This window comes from Fukomys damarensis, unplaced genomic scaffold (assembly GCF_012274545.1).
Source record: "Fukomys damarensis isolate Sample0158 unplaced genomic scaffold, DMR_v1.0_HiC HiC_scaffold_27, whole genome shotgun sequence".
Classification (NCBI taxonomy): domain Eukaryota; kingdom Metazoa; phylum Chordata; class Mammalia; order Rodentia; family Bathyergidae; genus Fukomys; species Fukomys damarensis.
In genome coordinates, this window is record NW_022900939.1 from 20666047 (window position 1) to 20686975 (window position 20929).

General features: G+C 41.7%; 1 protein-coding gene across 20 annotated transcripts in view; it reads right to left on the reverse strand.

Moving 5' to 3' along the window:
* Positions 1-2574: 2574 nt before the first annotated feature.
* The window catches only part of Ppp6r3 (protein phosphatase 6 regulatory subunit 3), a 142450-nt gene continuing 124095 nt past the window's right edge, over positions 2575-20929 (reverse strand). For 6 of the 20 annotated variants that reach the window (XM_033756751.1, XM_033756748.1, XM_019209268.2 and 3 more), the window contains 6 exons: positions 17781-17934; positions 16180-16286; positions 14222-14372; positions 8389-8406; positions 7999-8118; positions 5373-7383 (listed from right to left, as the gene is read on the reverse strand). In XM_033756751.1, the coding sequence (XP_033612642.1) occupies positions 7293-7383; positions 7999-8118; positions 8389-8406; positions 14222-14372; positions 16180-16286; positions 17781-17934 (641 nt within the window). In that variant the 3' untranslated portion in view covers positions 5373-7292. Of the gene's footprint in view, positions 4715-5372; positions 7384-7998; positions 8119-8388; positions 8407-14221; positions 14373-16179; positions 16287-17780; positions 17935-20929 lie in introns of those variants that run through there. The other 14 variants (XM_019209270.2, XM_033756757.1, XM_010635759.3 and 11 more) reach the window with 3 other exon arrangements.

The window sequence follows — 20929 nt, forward strand, 5'->3', positions numbered from 1 at the left end:
GGTTCCATTTGTATCACTGAAAAGTCCAAAAGGTTTGCCATCACTGCACTAGATTGTCAGTCTTCCTTCTCTCATAGGAGGAACTGGAGTTCCCTGATTAGGCAATGAGTTCTCCCTAATAATGTTATTTCATGTTTTTTCTCCTTTTCCTTATCTGTCTTCTAAAACAATCATGCATAAATTAGGTAATTTTTTTTCCCCATACTAGGGATGGAACTCAGGACCTTGTACTTGTGAGGTAGGTATGGTACCACTGAGCTAAATCCCCAGCCCATTAATGTATACATTACATAGACTAAAACACAGGTTTCAGGGTAGAGTTCACTCACATAACCACAAGGAAGGCATCCCTCACCCCTCATTTACATTTTTCTAGTTCCTCTACCAAACTCATGTTGGCGTTTAACCTAATTATAAAAATTAAGCGGGTGAAGAATTAATTTGACCATGGTTATTTATTTAGAGGTGGTGCTTTTGGAGGTGACTAGAGTAAAGTCATCAAGGTGGAGTCTCCACAACTGATTACTGGCATCTTGAAAAGAGGCTGATCAGGGGATTTAGCTCAATGGTCACTGCCTGCCTCACAAACTCAAGGTCCTGAGTTCAATCCCCAGTACCGGGGCGGGGGGAAAAGATCAGAAAACACATTGATACTCATTTCTCTCCACGTGATACCCTGTGCCTCCTGAGGACTAAAGTGGTAAGAGGCCCATCACAAGATGAGGGCCCTCAACCTCAACCAGAACTGAGCCAAAAGAACCTCTTTTCTTTAAAACTTAGCTAGTCTGGTGTTGCAACAGAAATCTGAATTATTTTTATACCCGCTAATACAGTTTAATGTCAGCTCAAAAGCTGAGTGGACAGCTCTCTTATGCTGCTTCTTTCACATATCATGCTCAGGTTTTTATGTTGTACTCATCATAATTCATTCCTGATTACTGTTGGGTAAATTGTAGTATAATCCAAAAGCTATAATCTGCCTATCCATTTTCTACTTGTTTTAACATATTTTTATTATGAATAAAGTGAAAACATTCTTGTGCCAATCTTTGGTGGACATACATTTTGTGTACCTAGCAGAATTATTGAGGCATGAGGCAGGAGTATGCCTGATTTGAATAGTGAAGTATTTGTCCAAGTTTTCAAAATTGGCTGTGTCATTTTAGGTAACAATATGTAAGTTCCAGTGGCTCCACATTCTCCTTAGTATCTGGAACTGTCAGTCTTTTTAATTTTAGCAACTTAGGCAGGGATGGTATCTCTTATGACTTCAACTTCCATCTCCAGAAACTAATGATGAACAGCTTCTTGTTCTGACCATTTACGTATCTTCTTTTTGGCTAAGTCCCTTGCCCATTTGTTAAATTGGTTTATCTTTGCTTTGCAGGTTTTTCTTTTCTATATTCAGTCTCAGAGTCCTTGTCAGAACAGACTTTCTTTTCACTCCCAGCAATCCATAGCTTTCCTTTTCATTTTGAAGAGTAATCTTCACTTTGGTGGAAGCCCAATTTCTCTTTTATGGTGTTCCCCTCCTAAACATTTGACATTTTTCTTGTAGAAGCTTCCTTGCTTAAGTGCATGTTTATAACTATGGTAATTCTGCATTAATTTCTGATGATGGTGTATTAAGAATCAAGGTTCCTTGCTTTTCACATTCATCCAGTTTTACTTGCAAACAGGTGGTGGGGACCAGATCTGGCACATTACCTGACTCCTGAAGCAGGAAGATACTTGATTTTTCTGGAGGTGTTAAGTTTTGCATAAAACTGCAGGATCAAAGAACTCAAGAAAGACTAGCACGTGACATTTTAGGGTTAAACAGTGAGTAGAAAGGTAACCTTCATTACATGTAAGCCAGGAACTATCCTACTTTTGAGTCTACAAATTTGTTACTTTCATCTTTCTCACCTAACAGAAAAAGAAGCTGAGCAGAAGTTAACCTGCCTGTCACAACTGTGCATGTTTGAAGGTGGCCTGTGAACACAGCTCAGCTCGAGCTTGTGCCCCTGACCAGGTATGTGCTTGCATATGAGATACCCAGGGTCCATGTGTGGATTGTGTGCGACCCCAGCAGAGTTGCAGTGGAGAGGGCTCGGTAAAGGTTAAGAACCACTGGGAAGGGGACACATTTTTATATGAACAGAGGGCAAGAAATGAGTAGTAGTAATACAGCATCACATTTTAACAATCACGATGGAACACCCAAGAAATTTTATCAATACAGTGGTAGCTGCTGGGTGAGCCAAAGATCCCAGGTCGGGGAATGTGGTATGTGGAGAAGGTAACAAGCTAGAGCAGCAGAGGAAGCGTCTCAGGACAGGAATTGATAGCAGATTCCTTCTCAATGAGAATGCACCGCACAACTAATTATCAGGTGCTGACAGCTTCAGGTGTGGGCTACAGCAGTGAGCAGATGATGCCCCACATAGTACGGCCCAGCCTTCCTCCCACAGGAGCTGGCATATTCAGTAGTTTAAGGATGGCAGAGGTTCACTTAAAGGAGCCCCACACCCTGTCTGGTTATCAAAGCCACAAAAGATAAAAGAGGAAATATCTAGAAACAAAGAATCAGGCTTTATTTTTATTTTAGATACAGATATTGTACTGTAGACATGTTAGTCTCGCATTCATATGGCCAATACATAGAAATTAAAAGTAGGAACTAGAGGAGTGAAGCTGCTGCTGTCCTCAGGCTGATGCCCTCTAATCCCAACAGACCGGTGCTTTTCCTTCCCCACCACCTAAGCAAACCATCATCCTATCCCAAAGGAAAACCTCAAGTGCTCTTTCCCTAGCACTGGGTGGGATGAAGTAAAACAGTGTTACTTTGGGTGGGACAGAGAAGTCAATCAAATCTAAACCCTGGAGCTGGTACGTACCACTACCGGGCCAACGCCTGGCCATGGTTGCAAAATTCAACACCAGGTGAGGCAAGAGTGAGCCATCCATCAGCAATCCTGCGGGCCCAGGCCACAGGAATCAGGAATCCCTGAGACAAGCAGAGGAGCCCTGGCCTCTGGTGGTGCCAGGTTCCAGAGAACACATGAGGACGGTCTCTTCTGAGAGGAGCCCCCAATGGAAAAGGGTCCTGAGGAGGGGCACAGGCTATACCAGCCCCCTTACCACCAGTCCAGGGCTTCCTGCTACCCCTGTCCTCGGTGCTAGGTACACCTTGGGAGCTGCAGGAAGTTTCTACACTATCTAAAATGAAAAGTAAACAAGGAATAAGGCATCAGACATTTGATTCGTTTATTTCCATATGCAATGTAACGTTTAGGCACGCTGCTTGGGATGCTGTTTCTAAAAAATTTGTTGGCCATTTTTCAGAATATCCTTTTGGTTTTAAATACTGGTCAGGAAAAACAAATGATGCAAAAATACGTGAATAATCTTCTATTACAGAAATGAAAAACTGATCTGCATCTAAAAGTGCAAGAGGTGAACTGATTTAACCCTTTCACCAGACAATATGGCAATACACAATATATTGCTTCAGCTGTTGGAGAAGGCTGTGATGTATTTTTATATTGACATAGAAAATTATAAATTACATTGAATTAGTATCCATAATCACTATATATACACAAACCAGTTCTAAAAAAGATATACTGGTTTAGAGTTTACGAATGAAAACCTCACAAGGTACAGTAAAACAAGTAACATGCTTAGGTGCCAGATTTTGATTTCTACTTTTAAAATACTAGCCTGTAAAATGAACGCACTCTAATTCCATTAGCAGCACGAGCATTTTTCAACTGACTTGCCTAATATGATTTAGGTATGTTAAATTGCTCTGAAATGGTCACTGGTGATGCTTGTTAACAAATTTTGGTAAATGGGTTAAAAGGCAGGTGAACTACCAAAACAAAACAAAAACAAATCCCCCCAAAAAACCCCCAACCACAGTCATGTACACTCCAAATATTCTAGTGTTTCATCTGTAGGAAGAATTTCAAGCAAACAGACTTTAACAGAACATATGGCTTTACATTAACATCATTTATCAACTAAGTTGTAGCAATAAATACTTAATCTCTACCAATAGACTTACATTTTGATTCATTTTAAACAATACAGAAAACAATTACCAATCAAAAACTGGTTATAAAAAGAACACCAAATATTTCTTATTCAAAATCACTTTTGTAAGTTAGAACAACCAAAATAACACTTAAGAGGGCATTTCAATTCTACAACTCCTTGCCAACCTGGAAGAAAAATGAATTCAAAATTTTGTACAAGGTGAAAAATGTATGAAAACTGCCTAATACTTTGGTCACACTAATAATTGTCAAATAGTTATGTTTCAAATACAATAGATCTGTGTATTCACTTTTATAAAACTATTCTTACAGCCGTTTTACCTATGGTATTACTACTATCATTACATGGGCGGCAAGATCTTATTTCACAGGCCACCCATTATTTAGAACAATACAATATAAACATACGCAAAAATTCTTGGTATTTGTCAATGTGCAATATCTTTACACTTCTGAATTTCTCTGTACAATGTCTTAGAATCTAGAATACAAAGGTTGCTGGTCCTGATCCCTTGCAGAGTGAGTGCAGCAGTGACAGCTTGGTGGCTCCAGATGGCCCTCCAGAGCCCTGGGTGGTGGTGGTCTGCAGTCTTCAGTCAGCAGCAGCAGACGTCACTCATCATACAGGGCCATTAACTGATGCGTCGCCTGGCACGCTTGGCTGGTCAGTCCTAAGAGTAAGAGATACATATCTGAGGCACTTGGGGCAGAAATTGGAGGAAGAAAGTGAACTTCATGTAGCCCCAAGGGCAGGGAGGACTTGCTAGCAAGGGCTGCAGAGTGGCCGGCGCCTTAGGGAAGTTACCTTCCCTGAGGTCCCACCACCAGGTGCCAGGTCAGTGGTTTTTGTACTGTTGCTCCCAGAGCCTGCAGGAGCTATGTGCTCATCTCTCCTTCAAAAAGCTTTTTTCTGTCCCACAGACAGAATCCACACAGAATTTCTCTCAAAAAGCAGAGGTTTGTTACTGGGAAAGGAAAATAAAAGGAAACTTTACAAAAGGTTTGTAAATAGGACAAATATTGCAAAGTATATATATGAACAATACATTCCCACAAAGCAAATATCAGGCTAAAAACTGGGAGGAAAAAAAGAAAGACCAGTGTTTCAACAAAGTGTGACCAAAGAGCTTAGTGTTACACCCCTGCCAAAATTACAACTGGAATGTGTAATACTCTTGAATGCTTTAACCAAAGTTTTATAAAGCAGAAAAGCAAGGTTATTAGCTGGGAAGAATAAAACTACTTTTATTTTTGCAAGTATTGGGGATTGAACCCAGAGCCTTTGCACTTAGTTACATTCCCAGCCCTTTTTTATTTTTTACTGAGACAAGATCCACTAAGTCACTAAGTTATCCAGAATGGGCTCAAACTTGTGATTTTCCTGCCTCTATCTCCCAGAGCACCCAGATTACAAAGTGCGCACCACTAGACCCAACACAAGTACTTTTTACTTCGCATTCAAAACTTTATAATTAGAATGCTTTCAGCAGTTCCTGATACTTATGAGTAGCAAAGAACCAGAAGTCAGCTACACACACTACACACTGTACTCTACTTACATGTGATGATGTCTCAGTGCACCAGAGACATGGGAATAGAGTTCCGGAGCCACACATAACTGGGTGTGTATCCTGCCTTCACCAATTACAGCTGTGTGCTCTCTCCTATAAAATGGGGACAATAACCTCCCACCCCATAGGGTGGATGTACAGGATACAAAGTGCTGGTGTGATGGCTGGCACAGATAGCAGGCCGGATAAACAGGAGCAAAGCAAAATCTGGGGCAGTGTACATCTCCAAGTTCAGAGTAGATAGCACTCCTGACTTCCAAAGACCACAGTAGGATCAGGCTGTGGCAAGGAACCATGTGGTGCAGTTGTGATCTTCAATCTTCACACTGTCATGTTGCTGCTTAGCTCAACTGTGAGGCATCAGGACACTTCCTTATGCCTTCCTTAATTCCAGTTTGATGTTGCCAGAGGCCCCCCCACCCCGACCTAACATGGACTCTTGGATCCCATTCCCATTCTGATCTTCTAGCTTCCTCCCCAACACATGCCCCTAGGTTATCGATGGTCCACCTTGCTACTGCTGTGCTACCAGTCTCCAGTGATTGCCACTTGCATGTATGCTGGATGGAGGAAGGATGCATTTGCAGGCGCTCAAGTGTACCCCTCTTCTTCCACTGGCACACCCTAATGCTTCCTCCACCACCTGAGACCTAAAGAATGGAAGGCAAAGCTCTTCATGCTACATTGTTTATAGTTAAGAGAGAAGGGCAAGTGGGTTCCCCTCAAATTCTGCAATGCAGAGAACCAAGAAACAAGCCCATAGTCTCTTGGAACATTAACAGGAAACCAAAAATACACATCCATCCCCACTCCCGGTACCAGGCAGACGTGGTGTTGCTAAGCTACATCCCTGGCCCTAAAGGAAACCAAGAAAAAAACTCTAGAAGCCACTACTCCAAACTGGGACAGACCTGGATTATCCTGTCTCATAGGCAACCCTCAATATAAAGGAACCTGGACAGGTCAAAATTAGGGAGATGATACAAAAGACCATCTGTTTTTTTTTTAAACTTTAAGTCCAAGCTGGCCTTGAATTCACTATATAGCCCAGGTTAGCCTCAAACTCATGGTGATCCTCCTGCCTCAGCCTCTCAAGTGCTGGAATCATACGTGTGCACCATCATGCACAGCTCAAAAGACCATCTTAAAAGCATGCATTAGAAACTTTAGAAAAGAGACTTGTCCCAAGCCCTTTGAAGCACAGTGCTGGGACTAATCCCTCAATGCCAAAGGATTACCTTGCCTTTTCTGTCCAAATCCTTCACTACAGCCAAATGCTCGTATCATTCTTACAGTTAATTTTATACAATTTTTTAAAATCACAAAAGCTTTTCATTTTTGCTAGAATTTCTATGAAAGGAACAGAAACAGGGCTCGCTAAGCCATGCATAGAACTTTCCAACCAGCTAACCGAGGGGGCCCCCTGCTGGTTCCTATTGGCTGTGTTCTGTAGAATGTCCAAAGACTTCGGGGACAGTCAGTCGGACCAGGAAAAGCACAACTTCTCTGAAACTGCTTTAAAGGTCACTTTATTCCTTACAGAAGGAATATACAATCTCAGATATGTTTCATCAAAAAAGTTAACTTGGGGAGATGCCGAACAAAGTTCTTTGTGGTCCAGGGGCATATCCTCATTCATCTTCTGGTATGAGCTTCGGTGAATCCGAGGCCACCTGGTCTACCTGCAAGGCCATGCGTATGGGCCAGGGCACTCGTGCTTGGTGGCTGGGGCTTTGGCTTGGCCTATCCCTTCAGACCACTGGCTCAGTCTAAGCAAAAAGAAAACATCACATTCCAAATCACATGGTTGTGCCAGTGGGATTTTTATACTTAAACAAAATAAGATCAAGCACATGGGGTCTCATTTAAGGCCTTAGAATATTTGGCTGAATATATGAAAGGGGCTCAGGCTGGTTTCCTGCGTGTCACATGGGCATGACTGTGGGAAAAGAGGCACCAAGATCTGCTTATACCAGGCAACTGGGAGACTTCATAGGGGCCACAGAGGATTCCACTCCTGGAGGGATTCAAAACTCTTCTCAACTTAGGGCCTCACAAGAAAGTGCAGGTGTGTGGGTTTGAATAAGACTTCCCTTCTCACAAGTCCTTAAAAGAGCCAATGATGCTACTCGATCTCACAACTCAGGCAGTCCTTCCTGGCTAGTGGGATAAGGACAGTGGTGTTACAAAGTTCTCAGCTGAGTCTCCTGATTATTCTAAGGACCAAGAAAATGGCACTGTGCCAAATATACTGCTGAAGGTTTGGGCATAGCTGTTAAAAAGATCTAGGCCCCACCCGCAGGTGCAAACTCCCTCCAACTCCCAGGAGACCACAGGCAAAGCCAGATCAGGGCCCAGGAAGGATGTAAGGGCAGGGCAGTTACCTCTGCTCTGGACTACTGCTGGGGATCCGGGGAGCCATGGACTTTGCCTCTGATGGCTCAGGGCTTTCCTCTACTTCTTTATAAGCAGCATCTTGAGAGGTAGACAGTTTTCCTTCCTCACTGCAGGAGAGAAAATGACAAGTACATCATACACCCAAGGTACAGCATCTGGGTGCCAGAGGAGGAGGTCACATGCAAATGATTCTGAAGTCACGGCTGCCACTGAGGCAAGCCCTGGGGCTGAGCATGCTCAAGGCAGAAGGATCACAGGGACACAGATGGTGACTGGGGAACCACGAAAGGAAAGGGCCACACAGGTGGGAACCAAAAGAGGGACGATGTAATGTAGCTGGTGTCTGATAAAGAATGGTCTTGCATTACCGTACATACCGGTAGGATTTCAACACTCTGAGGCCAAGTGTGCAAAACAGAAAAAGAAATGTACAAGAGTTTCAGAATACTCCTAAAAAATGAGGAATTGGGGGAGGGGGACATGTCCACAACTGCACATAAGCAAAACCGCAGAGTCAGTGAAGCTGTCAAGTGAACCTGTTTGAAGGAATGAGTCTTTAGTTCAAGCCTGCTTTTGGGCTAAGTCCACTATTAACAAAGCTGCAGAGGTTGGACCGCCTTCCAACTGATTCATGGGAAACTTGGTCAAGAGAAGATGGGAGCCCATTGTCTGAACCAGACTTAAAAGACTTCTTGAGCTATCCTCCAACAATATATGTGAAGCATTAACACCATGAAGGAAAGAAGAAGCCAAGAACTGATTCCATAGGCACAGGGTCCTTCGGACAATGACACAAAAGAGGATTAGTTTCCCCTTCTGGTGGCTCTTAGAGAAAAGAGAGCAGCAGACTCTGCTTACTCAGGGTTAAAAATTTAGACTTGTGCCTTCTTTGTTTGAGTTATCATCTAACACAACTGAAATGGCAGCAGATGAAGGTTCCCTTAGGGAAGGTCCTACTTCTAAAAGCTAAATCCTGTCCTGGATTTGCTTATGTATTGCCTAATTTTAGGAAGATTTCTCATATGGTTTCCAGATGGTTCCAGGCAATTTCTAAGTAGGAAAACCAATTAAAATTTAAAAATTTAGTGACTATCTCCATCACTTAGGTCATTACTTCTGTGGTGCTAGTGACTGAACCCCAGGTCTCACTAAGTGCATGTTCTAGCACTAAGCTATACTCCTAGCCCCCCGCCTTACTTATTTTTAAACCCACTTTTCCACTCCTTTTCTACTCCCTGTCCTTCAAATCAACTGTTCTGAACATTTAACTTTGGCAAAATGTATAGTCACTGGGCTAGCACTGTGTCTCCCTTGAAAGCACAAGGTCCTGAGTTCAATGCCTGGTACCAGGGGGAAAAAAAAAGGAGTCATTACATATGTATATTCCGAATCATAGCTGGCACTGAGACACATGCCTCTTTGTTCTCTTCTCTTGACTCTACACATCTGGAAGATTAACCTGCTCCTGCAGAGTGTGGCACTGTGTCCATGGTGTGTATACCTGCTGGTACCACCTGCTGGACTTCCCATAGCAATGAACACCCAAACTGCCCTCCACTTCCAGGCCTCCTTCCAATTCTTCAATGACTGTTACTGGCCATGGCTAACAAGCTTATCTGGGGATTTCTCAGGGGGTCTACACCCAGGAAAGGGAAATTCTGGGCCATTTTTCTACTGACAAAGAACTCCTAATATCTGGAATGGCTGGCTGGGCTGCCTTTCCACCAGAGGGCAGCACGGTTCCAGGAGCCCATGTGAAATAATCTACCTTTCTAATTTCTGCTAGTCTAACAAAAAGAGTAAACCAATATGCTGTTATCACTCACAATTCTCTGATATTGAATGAGCTGTGTATTTCTTCATTTTTATGCCTTTCTGGTTTATTTGTAAACTGTTATCTTTGCCTATTTTCTAATTTAGGTTTTCTTTTTCTTATTGGAATTCCTTCAATATTAAATGATAGTCTCATAATTTTTCCCTCAATTTGCCATCTGCCTTGTAGTTTTACCTGTAGTACAACAGTACCTTGGTTCACAAATGCTTCTGTTTGCAAACAATTTGGTTTGCAAACAGAAGCATCTGGCAAAACTTTGTTTTTGTTTGCAAACTCTACATAAGATAACAAACATGACGGCTATCTTTCCCACATAAACACAAATGTGACCATCTTTTGCAAAATTGTAGAACAAATTAACTGAGGTACCACTGTACTTCACTAACCACAAATTCTTAACTTCAATACAGTAAGCTCCCCTCAACTTATAAACGAGTTTTGTTCCAGGAGAATATAAGTCCAATAAAGTGAGTCTTATACACCTTTGACATAAATATACAACACATATTGTTTTGGACTTCCTAGCAGTCCCTTCCACACCACTAACACTTTTCCTCTTACTTCCAGACATACTGGTCTCTAACTGAGCCCTGTAGTACTACACACTATCACATTATACAGTGACAGTGTCCAGCAAACATGAGCTACTTTCGCAATTTGTTCTCATCTACAAATATCTATAACGTGAGGCCCATTCATATCTGTGAAAGTTCACAACTCAAATGTTCATAAGTCAGAGGCTTAGTGTAATTCAATTATTTACATCATTGTTTACATTTTCTTCTATTAACTACCATGAGACTTTGGCCACATGGAAGTGGGGATACAGTTCCTAAGAGAAATGAGTTAATACACATTAAAGGTTTGGAGAACAGGGCCCAGCATGAAGGATGTACATCTGCTCTTACTATCAGTCTTAGCCCTCCTGGATTTGTTTAAGATACTGATGAGGAAGGATGTGACTTTTTTCCAGTTGACCACCTCCTTCCCTTTTTAATCTCTCTCTCACAACACACAGGCCCTTCCCCTGTGTGCACCTCAAAACCACAGTTTTAATGATTGTGACTTAGGCATGACTGGATGTCTGACAGGGTAGGTCTCTTCTGTTTATCTAATCATTTGGGAACCTTATTTTTTCCCACAATTTTACAGTATGTCTATCAGGTTTCTTCTAAAAATTCCATTGAAGCTTTGACTAAGACAGCATTAAACTTCAAGGCTAAGCTGATGGTGGCAGATGTTTTGCAGCACAGTCAAATAAGTACAGTGTGGGCTATCTACCTGTCCAAGTCACCTTCAATTTTGCTCTCCTAAACTTACAGACTAATGTAGTCTGTGAATGGGACTATGCTTTTTATTATATGTTCTAGTTGCTTATTACTGATGTAGAGAAAAGTTACGGATTTTTTTTTTTTTTTTGGTACTGGGGATCAAACTCAGGACCTTGCACTTGCAAGGCACGCACACAACCACTGAGCTAAATCCACAGCCCTGATTTTTAAAATTGATCTCAATAGCTTTGGCTGAATTCTTATTAATTATAAAGTTTGTTACTTTGTTGTAACTGATCATCACTATCTGTAAATAATGTCTCATTGTTTCCTTCCTAATCTTTACCTACATCCCTACTTCCTTTTCTTTCCAGAACTTCAGTGACAATGGACAGCCTTTTAACCCAGTCTGTAACTAGAAGTGAATGCCCCTAAAATTACTTCAGTAAGAATCATTTCTGCTGTACCATTTTGGTGTTTAGTTTTTACAAGTCAAATTCACTTTTGTTAATGATTTGCTCAGCTTTACCTGTAGAGGGTAGGGTTATGGAACCTTATCAAAAAATAAAGTAATTTTCTTTCAGCCTACTATATGGAGATTATACTGTACTGACACTGAATAATCCCTGCATTTCAGGATAAAGTACAATTGATCATTATAAATCATTTTGGATTCAGTCAGTAAATACCTTGTATGGAACTATGCATGTACTCTGCTTATAAGTGACAGAGGTGATCATTTTCTGTGATTAGTCTTATCTGGCTTTTTGGAATGAAAACTTCACTGCCCCTGCCCCCCAAAGAAAGGAAAAGAAAAGAAGAAAGAGCTGGGCCTGGTGGTACAGGCCTGTAATCTTAGTACTGGGAGGATCAGGCAGGAGGATCACAAGTCGCCAGCATGGGCAATTTGGTGACTTAGTGACCCTATCTCAAAATAAAAAATCAAAAATGGGCTGGGGGTGTGGCTCAGTGTGAAGGCCTGGATTCAGTCCTTAGTACTGGGATAAAACCAACCAACCAACCAACCAACCAACCAACAAACCAACCAACCGACCCACCCACCCAACCACCCCAAGACCAAACCAATCTGGGCAGTTTTGTACTTTTTCTATTTTCTGCAACAACTTAAGACAGGAATTAATGGACAAATGTACATGAAATAGCACTACATTTAATTACTCCTGTAATAGGTCCCATTTACTTACAAGACTAAGTTACCCTGAATTTGGCTTGATCCTTGTTTTCCTCCATCCAAAGCTAGTATTTGCAACCTTTGTCCATCTTTTAGAAATTATCTCTTTCTTAATTATACTAGGTTCTTCTTATGTCCTGGCCACATAATTTTTTGTTGGCTGTGGCTTGCTTTTCTTTTTGTGTGCCTTTTGCAATATTAAGAATTTATTCCCCACTGGTTTGGCTTTTTAATGGCTAAAAAATTCCTCCCCTGCCAAACAGTAAAGATTTTCTCTTATGCTGTCTTCTAAAAGTTCTGTGGCTATTTATATTATATTTATTTTCAAATAAGAGATAATCATTATTCAGTGGTCCATGTTTCCTCACTGACCTGTACATCATTCTAACATGTCACTGAGGTCACACAGTGGAGGGAATTGTTGTATTAATTCTTGACCAAGCTAAATCATTTCTATGATAAAAGCTTACTAATAGGTCTTGATAGCCAAATATGGGGAAGCCCTTATTTATTTATTTATTTTTTTCAAAGTGATTTTGACTGTTTGGTCTTCATAAGCATTATGATTAGTTTCTATGAAACTTTCAATTGGGATTTTTAATAGGAATTTTATTAACTTTATAGAGTAATTTGTTGAGATATGCCAAAGGTATCATTCCATTAAAACCATGGCAAATTTCCACATTTACATTGAGGCCTTTACTACATCTTTCAACAAAATTTTAAATTCTTGGCACTGGGGATTTAGCTCAGTGGTTCTGCCGCTTGCCTCATAAGCCTGAAGTCCCAAGTTCAATCCCCAGTACCAAAATTTTTAAATTCTTTTCCCTTAAAGGTCATATTCTTATAGATAAGTTTTAAGGCACATCTAAAATGCCTTGTATAGCTAGCTGTGTAAAACAAAGTGATTTTTCTATGCATCCAATAAACTTGCTAAACTTAATTATAATACTTGCTTATAGATTCAAGTGTACAAAATCAGTCTCTATAAACAGTAACTATTTATTCCACACCTCTACACTTTTTTTATGCTGTATTTGCTAAGATGCCAGCACAGTGCTGAAGAAAAGCAGTAACTATAGGTCCCATTGATTCTTGTCCATAAAGGAAACATCTCTAATGTTCTACTGTTAAGAATGATTACCATGTGTCACAACAGTATGTATCCAGTCATGGTCATAACTTAAAACTACATTGCTGAGTTTGGTTTGCTCTTAAATGAAAAGTTTTATTTATTTATATATGCCCACAGATGATCTTAGTCCACAATTTTTTCTCTCTCATGGAGTTTTGTTTTGTGGGGACCTTAACATAGGCTAGGAAGCAATTCACCTGTGATCTCGAAAAAGGTTCTGTAACAGAAGGAGACTAAAGCTCTAAACACTAGTTGTAATCCATAAATTTTGATAGAAATTTTTTCACTTTTCCCTCAGTTTCAATATTTAGATTTCCTTTATGATTCTTCTTTTGCCACATGAATTTTAAAATGAGGTCGCTAATATCCAGATAATGTTTGGTTTTTTAAAGCTATCATTTTGATACTGAATTACAATGACTGTATTATGTCTGGAGATAATGATGCATCTCTATGATACTGGACCTTTGATTCTGATGGTTCTTGATACAAGTCAATTTTTACCAAGAGTAAACGTGTCTAGTCTCATCATTCTGTCAATTGGCTAGAATCAAAATACAGTCTTTTGAACACGTGCACAAGCACATGGGAAAAATATATTTTTGGGGCCTAGGCTCTCCATCTTTTAATTAAGATTTACCGCCTTTAACTGTAATGTTAGATGTTGAGCTAACATCTGAATACCCATTTCAATTAAACTAAAAGTGTTCATATTTGAGGTTTCTCCCCACCACCCTCTTGACAGCCTGAAAATGCAGGAAGATCAATCCCTGGTTACCTTTTAAAGACTGCAGTCTCGGTCTTGGCATCTACAGTGAGGCTGAGCGTTTCCTTCATGCCACCATTCATCACTGTCTCAGTTACCTTGTCTGTACTTTCTGCATCCTCCTCTCCATCAGAGCTGGCTTCCATGGCCACACTGCCTGGTGCTGAAAGAGCACACAGCTGATGGTCACATAACCAAACTCAAACAGGAACTGCCACCCACTTCTGTGCAGCCCACTCCACCCATGTTATGCTTACTGCTTAAAGAAGGCAAGAGTGAGACTGTTTGTTGCTTCCTGGCTAAAGTCATTCATGCATCATATCTCTTCCCGACCCTGCCTGGGGACTGAACCTGAGGCCTTTTCACTGAGATACATCCTCAGCCATCCATCCAATCTGGAGACAGGATCTCACTAAGTCACTAGGTTCCAGGCTGGGCTTGAACTTGTAATCCTCCTGTCTTTGCCTCCTAGAAAGTTGGGATTACAGGTGTGTACCACCATGTTCATCCTGGCCAACACTTGATGGGCACTGGCTTCTTAATAATGTCCACTAGGAGGCTGGGGATTTAGCTCAGTGGTTCCGCCACCTGCCTCACAAGCACAAGGTCCTGAGTTCAATCCCCGATACCCACCCCCCCAAGTCCACTAGGGTGATATTTCACGAGTTTTCTTCCTTAGTGCACTGGTGAATTCCTATAGCCTTTCCAGTTCTTCCCACCATACCCTACCCAACTTTCTCCCAGACTGGGCTGTCACACTCCACAGCACAGGGCAGAGGGAACAGTTACTTATTCTAGCCTCCACTCACTTGTTTCCACCACTTGGGTACTACCCTTTTCATTGCCCCCCGCCCCAGTTATTTTATTGTGTTCTGGTGGGTCCTTTCTTTGCTCTGTAATAGGAAGCCATATATATAATACGCTGTTTATGAACTTGTGCTGAAGTCAAACTGGATTTGAACTCCAGCATTACTACTTCCCAGCTATATAACCCTAGGGCAAGGAACCTAATCTATGCCTGAATTTCCTTACTGATAAAGTGGGGATCAAAAGTTGCTTATTGAACTGCTGCAGAATAAAACAAGGCCATCTCTCTCAAATGTTTGAGAATGACAAAACCAACATTAGATTCACTGACTTTATTTTTCTATACTGCTGTTTCTAATGCCCTCCATTCACAGCCTTTTCCTATTTCCAAACACTGACTACTTTGTTTTCTCTGTATAACTCTTTCCTCCATATACAGTGCCATCTCAACTCATGAACACTTTTGTTTGGAAACAATTTGGCTTCAGAAACAGAAGTATTTGGAAAAATTCTGTTCTAGTTTGCAAACTCTGCATTGGGTAATGAGTATGACCACAGCCATCTCTCCTGCATTAACATGAACCTGGCCATCTTTTCCAGAATCATGGAATGAATTAAGTTCATGGACCAAGGTATCAATATACTCCATCATATCCCCCTTTCCAACATCCCCACCTACCCAAAGACCTACCCATCACAGCTAATGCAAGGAACATATGTGAGTATTCTGAGTAATATGATAACCCACTGGAACTTTAGACAGCCATGAGAATTTTATCTCCTCATAAAGGTGAGGAGAAAATAAACAGTTTGAAACAGACCCAGAAATACCCATGAGCTTCAGCAGAGCACAGGATAACCAGGCAGGCCTGGAATGTACAGGTCTAGTTCTGGTTTTATTTACCCTGGGTACTATGGATAGAGGCATTCCTCCTTTCTGGGCCTCAGTGTCCTTACGTGCACACTAACAGGAATGATAACTTGGGACTTCTCACTCCTTCTAGAATCAATATGCTGTGGTTCTGGAAGGACTCACTTTTTCTCCCCCTCAGGTGCCTTGTAGACATCAGAGCCAACATCTCAGTTTCCTGGCTCCTTTCAACCCCTATGCCTGAGAGGTCTGGTTTCCCAAGCCTGCTCCATGCCAGCCCATACTGGCTCACCTTCTGGCTGTGCTGCCAGGGCAGCAACACTAGAAGTCAGTGGGTCCATGGCTTCAGTGCTGGTTTCCATTTCCACTGGAGAATTGCTTCTTAAAGAATCTTTTGTGCTTCAGCAAAGAGAAAATTTAGATGTTAACAGTAGGGAACAGACCACAGTTATCCTATTATTTACAAAAACTTTGAAAATAAGTTCAGTTTCTATTGGCAGATATCAGTGATCTGTAGAGAAGCGGCTGAGCCACAGATTCCAGGGACACAGGGGTCTACATGGAGCAGCTGCTGGGAACAGATAAGCGTGATGGCAAAGCTCCTCTAAACCTGGGCCAACAGGCCAGGCATCTCAGGGCATTCAAGGCAAGTTCAAATGCCCCACCTCTCCTCTAATTATCAGGCTCCCAGAGTGTGGTGAGCAGAGATATACATCATACAGTAGCAAATGTGTCTATAGGGTTGACTCTTTTTTACAAAAATCCTGACTTATCTTGAGACAACTGCCTGAAGGCACTGGCCCTGAATACTGCTCACTGCTGGGATTGTGAGAACAGTGAAGAAACACCACATGACTAAACCAGGGAGGTGACTCTACTTCCTCTTTCATCCCCATTCCCATGTACAATACCCTCAATACACCCAGACACCTGCACGTGGGGCTCCAAAGAAGCAAGCTGTTTTGATAACATTTTTCATGTAAGTTCTTCTCACAAAACGGAAAAAAGCCAGAGGTGGAAACTTGACAGTCTTGTACTAGAGCAGGGTTGATGAAATACTTCATAATGTTTTGAAGACATTTTTCACAACTCTAAACTGTACCTCTGAAGAGCTCAATGTTGTTGTGAATTATTATCATTTTGTCTAGCATAGTGACTGCCAGCTTCCAAGAGTTCTGTCTTCCCGTCTTCTGCACTGCCAGTGACTTGTTAAAAATATTACATGTTATGATAGGGAAAACAATAAAGCCTTCTAACTGGGGTGGTACAGATTAATTTGCTTTTGGTAGACAGAGTAAAATATTTAGCATGGGCCGGGGATTTAGCTCCATGATGCCACCACCTGCCTTGCAAGCCAAGGTCCTAAGTTCAATCCCCAGTGCCTAAATAAGTATTTAGCAAATCAAAGTACTATAGATCCAATGAGACATGAAATCTAATACTTGAGTGTTGATAACACTTTTCAGGAAATTTATGACATGGCAGATCTTTCACAGAGAGTAACACAAATAGCAAGACTGACAGTTATATGTCACAGTTCTTATAGTACTAGTTAGCAGTGAAATGTTAAGTTCCTATTGTCTAGTGAATTCAACATTCATTTTGCATTTCTCTGTAACATGCCACACAGAGGCTCTCACCTACTACTGCATCCTGCTAACACCTTAGGACTAATCCTCCCAGGCTACTTTGTTCAAGAACTCGTCCTTTCTCCATTTGTCTTGGAGCAAAGGAAAACGGTGTCTATTGTTCTGCTGTGTGACACAGTACTGTGTCAATATCTTGCCATTTTGATTTTTCATCTTGTTTACGGAAACTCACAGCTAAGGTGTAGAAAGTGAACACTGACCATTCCCAGTTCCCTATGGAAAGGTGCCACACACACTTACTCACCTCAGAGATGATGTGAACTCTGAAAAAGAAGCCCAACCAGTCTCTTTAGTTGGCATTGGCTCCTCTGTGCTCCACACATCAGACCCCACTGAATCTAATGGAGTGCCATGGGTGGTCTCCATTGGAACGTCAAAGTTGGCTGACCAAGTGGGCGCTAAAACAAGGGGAGGAATTTCATACGGAATGTTTCAGTAATTTAGTGCAACACAAGATAATTTTTACACTGGATGTGGTAGCATATACTTATAGTCCCAGTTACTTGGGAGGCTGAGGCAGGTGAAATGCTTGAGCTCGGGCGTTATAGCCATCATGCCTATCTCACAAATTAAAAAAAAAAAATCGCTTATCGGCATTTTGGCTAAGATCAAGTATAAAAACAAACAATGAAAAGCTATTTTTTTAAAAAGAAATTAGCAATGACTTAAAAACAATGAAAGAGAACTGAGGTGTGGAGAAAAGGTTTTTCTAACAGACTAATGGTAGCAACAGAAAGGAGACAAACACCTACCTGGAGGGCAACCAACAGCATCCATGACAGTAAAAACTGAGTTTTCTTTCATCTAGCAATTCTATTGCTAAGAATATTTTCCAACAGAAATACTACACAAGAATACAAAGCTATATATATGAAAAGATATGTTAATGCTAGTTTCTAAATTTTGGCTGTTCCAAGGTTATGTTAGCTTTGGGGGAAGCAAACTGAAGGGTATACAGGGTAACTATTTTTTTCTTTGTAGTACTAAGGACTGAAGTAGAGCTTTCTACACTGAGCTATATCCCCAGCCACTTTTTACTTATTTTGAGACAGTCTCTCAAAGTCATTAAATTGCCCAGGTTGGGCTTGAATTTGCCATGTTTCTTCCTCAGTCCCACACAGTGCTAGGATTACAGGCATTTGCCACTACACCCAGCTATAAACTTTTTAGATTATCTTTGCAACTTTTCTGTAAATCTAAATTATTCCAAAATAAAAAAGAATATATTAAAACAACTGGAACAGGTACCCTGGATGGTTCCCAAAAGAGATCTGGCTATACTGCTTGCCCTCCACAGCCCTCTATTAACTCCAATTGCAGAGGCTGCTTTGTTTTACACTCAGGGCTGTGCTCACTCAAGAGACTTGAAAGGCAGACTGCTGGACTGTATTCCTTGTATCTCTGCTGCCTGTGGGCCCAGTGTGGGTCCAAGCAGCAGGTCTGTTAAATAGCCTCTCCTGCGGAAATGTCCCTCCACACAATGTTTTCCTTCTCAATATGCGAATCTTCAAAGCCTGTGGGAGCCAGTGCTCTCTGCCAGGCATTTTCTATGCCCATCAGGAATTTCTGGTTTTAAGGAAAGATTGCTAGGGAACTGCTAACTACCTAGGAGGTTTATCCTAGGCACAAATGACTGAGAAGTTCCTGTGCCCAATAGAAAGATTCCATTTATAGACTTTACTGTGCCTTTGAGCTTTACCAGCTTCTCCATCTTTTCAATTTAGATATGGACTGTCTATACAGCTAAGGACTCATGGAGAATTTGCTATGTGTCTTGTACTTCAATGTGTGTTAGTGAAGCAGAGTTCCACTTATAGCAAGAAAGTGAACAATGAACATTTCCACCTGAAACTTCACAAAAGTGAACTTGGTGGGCGTCCATGTCTGCTCACCACATGTGAAATTCTGGAATCAGAGTTCCACTTTATAATTCAATCAGGTGACACAAACAGGACTTCTCCGCTCCCCATATAGTGTTCCGGAGTCAGTGTAACATGAGAAACTGCTGTAGTAAGTCCTCAAAAATATGAAAGACAGCAGAAACTGGTGGGGTGTGTAGGAATTCTTCTCCTAGCCACCCTATCCACATGCCTTGGAGAATGAAAATATGCTATTTCCAAGCAGCAGAGAAGCAGGATAAATGTACTGTCATTCAAGGCCTTCCCTTCCTCCTTCGTCACTCCTAGTTCCAGAGTCATAGCAGCAGTGGTATGCAGGAAGTCATAACAAGCTTGTGGTCTCCCTCCAAGACATTCATCACATGCCCAGTTCCCTCAAAGTGCCAGAGTTCTGAAATATCCTTCAGTCTTAAAAGAGGACAAAATCCAATAAATGCTACAAATGAATGAACCTGAAGGATATTGTACTAAGTGAAGTAAGTCAGTCACAAATGGTAAGTATTGTGTGATTCCACTTACATGAGATACCTATAGTCAAATTCATAGCATCAGTAGGATGGTGGATACCAGGGTCAAGGCGGAGGGGTGAATCGGGAATTGCGCAGTGGATACTGAGCTTCAGTTTGGCCAGATAGGAAGTTTTCCAGCCATCGGTTGCATAATATGAATACACACAGTGCTACTGAAATGAACCTAAAAAAAACCAGCCCCAGATCTTGGAGCCAAAGAAAAAGGTCTCTCTGCCCTGTCCTCTGCTCCTGTCTCCTTGCTGCCAAGACCTATCCTCTGGGCCTTCATATTTCTTTCCTTTTTTTTTGGTACCAGGGATCAAACTCTGGACCTTGTGATTTTGAGGTAGGAGGCAGCACCACTGAACATTTTAAATCCTTGGCCTTGGCCCTGGCCCTCATAATTTCTTCTGTAAGTCTCTCAAGGTTTCCTGTCTCCAGCATGGATTTCCTAGTTCAGTTCTCACACTGTTGCCAAGTGTGTCAAGAAGTCATCAGAGCCACCGTATCACCTTTAGAGTACAATTCCAGATCTAGCCTCTAGCCTTATTTCCCCTATCCCCACCTCAGCTTGGGTCTCTGTGCCTGTCATTTGTTTTCCTCAAACTGACTAGTCCTTAGCTGTGTTCGAGTGCTACACTCTCCGGGAACACTCTCCAGCTCCGCCAGCACTTTGCTCAGGACCTGGCACTGACAACCTCTATTTCCCCAGCAGGCCCTGAGCCCTGAAGGTGTTACATGTCTGACACTTGGCACAATGGAAGAACTGGATAAAGGTACAATGTCTTGAACTGAATCGCAGAGGGAAAGGTCCACTTTGTATTGCTGAAGACAGGGACCTAGAAGACAGGCAGTGGCTAGAGGGCACCTTTCCTCTCTTCTCAGGCCTAGATTTCTTATCTACAATAGGAGTAGGGATGGTTTTATGGATGGCTGAGGTCCCAAGAGAGACTGAGGTCATAAAGGCCTTCATAGGGTCAGGAAGT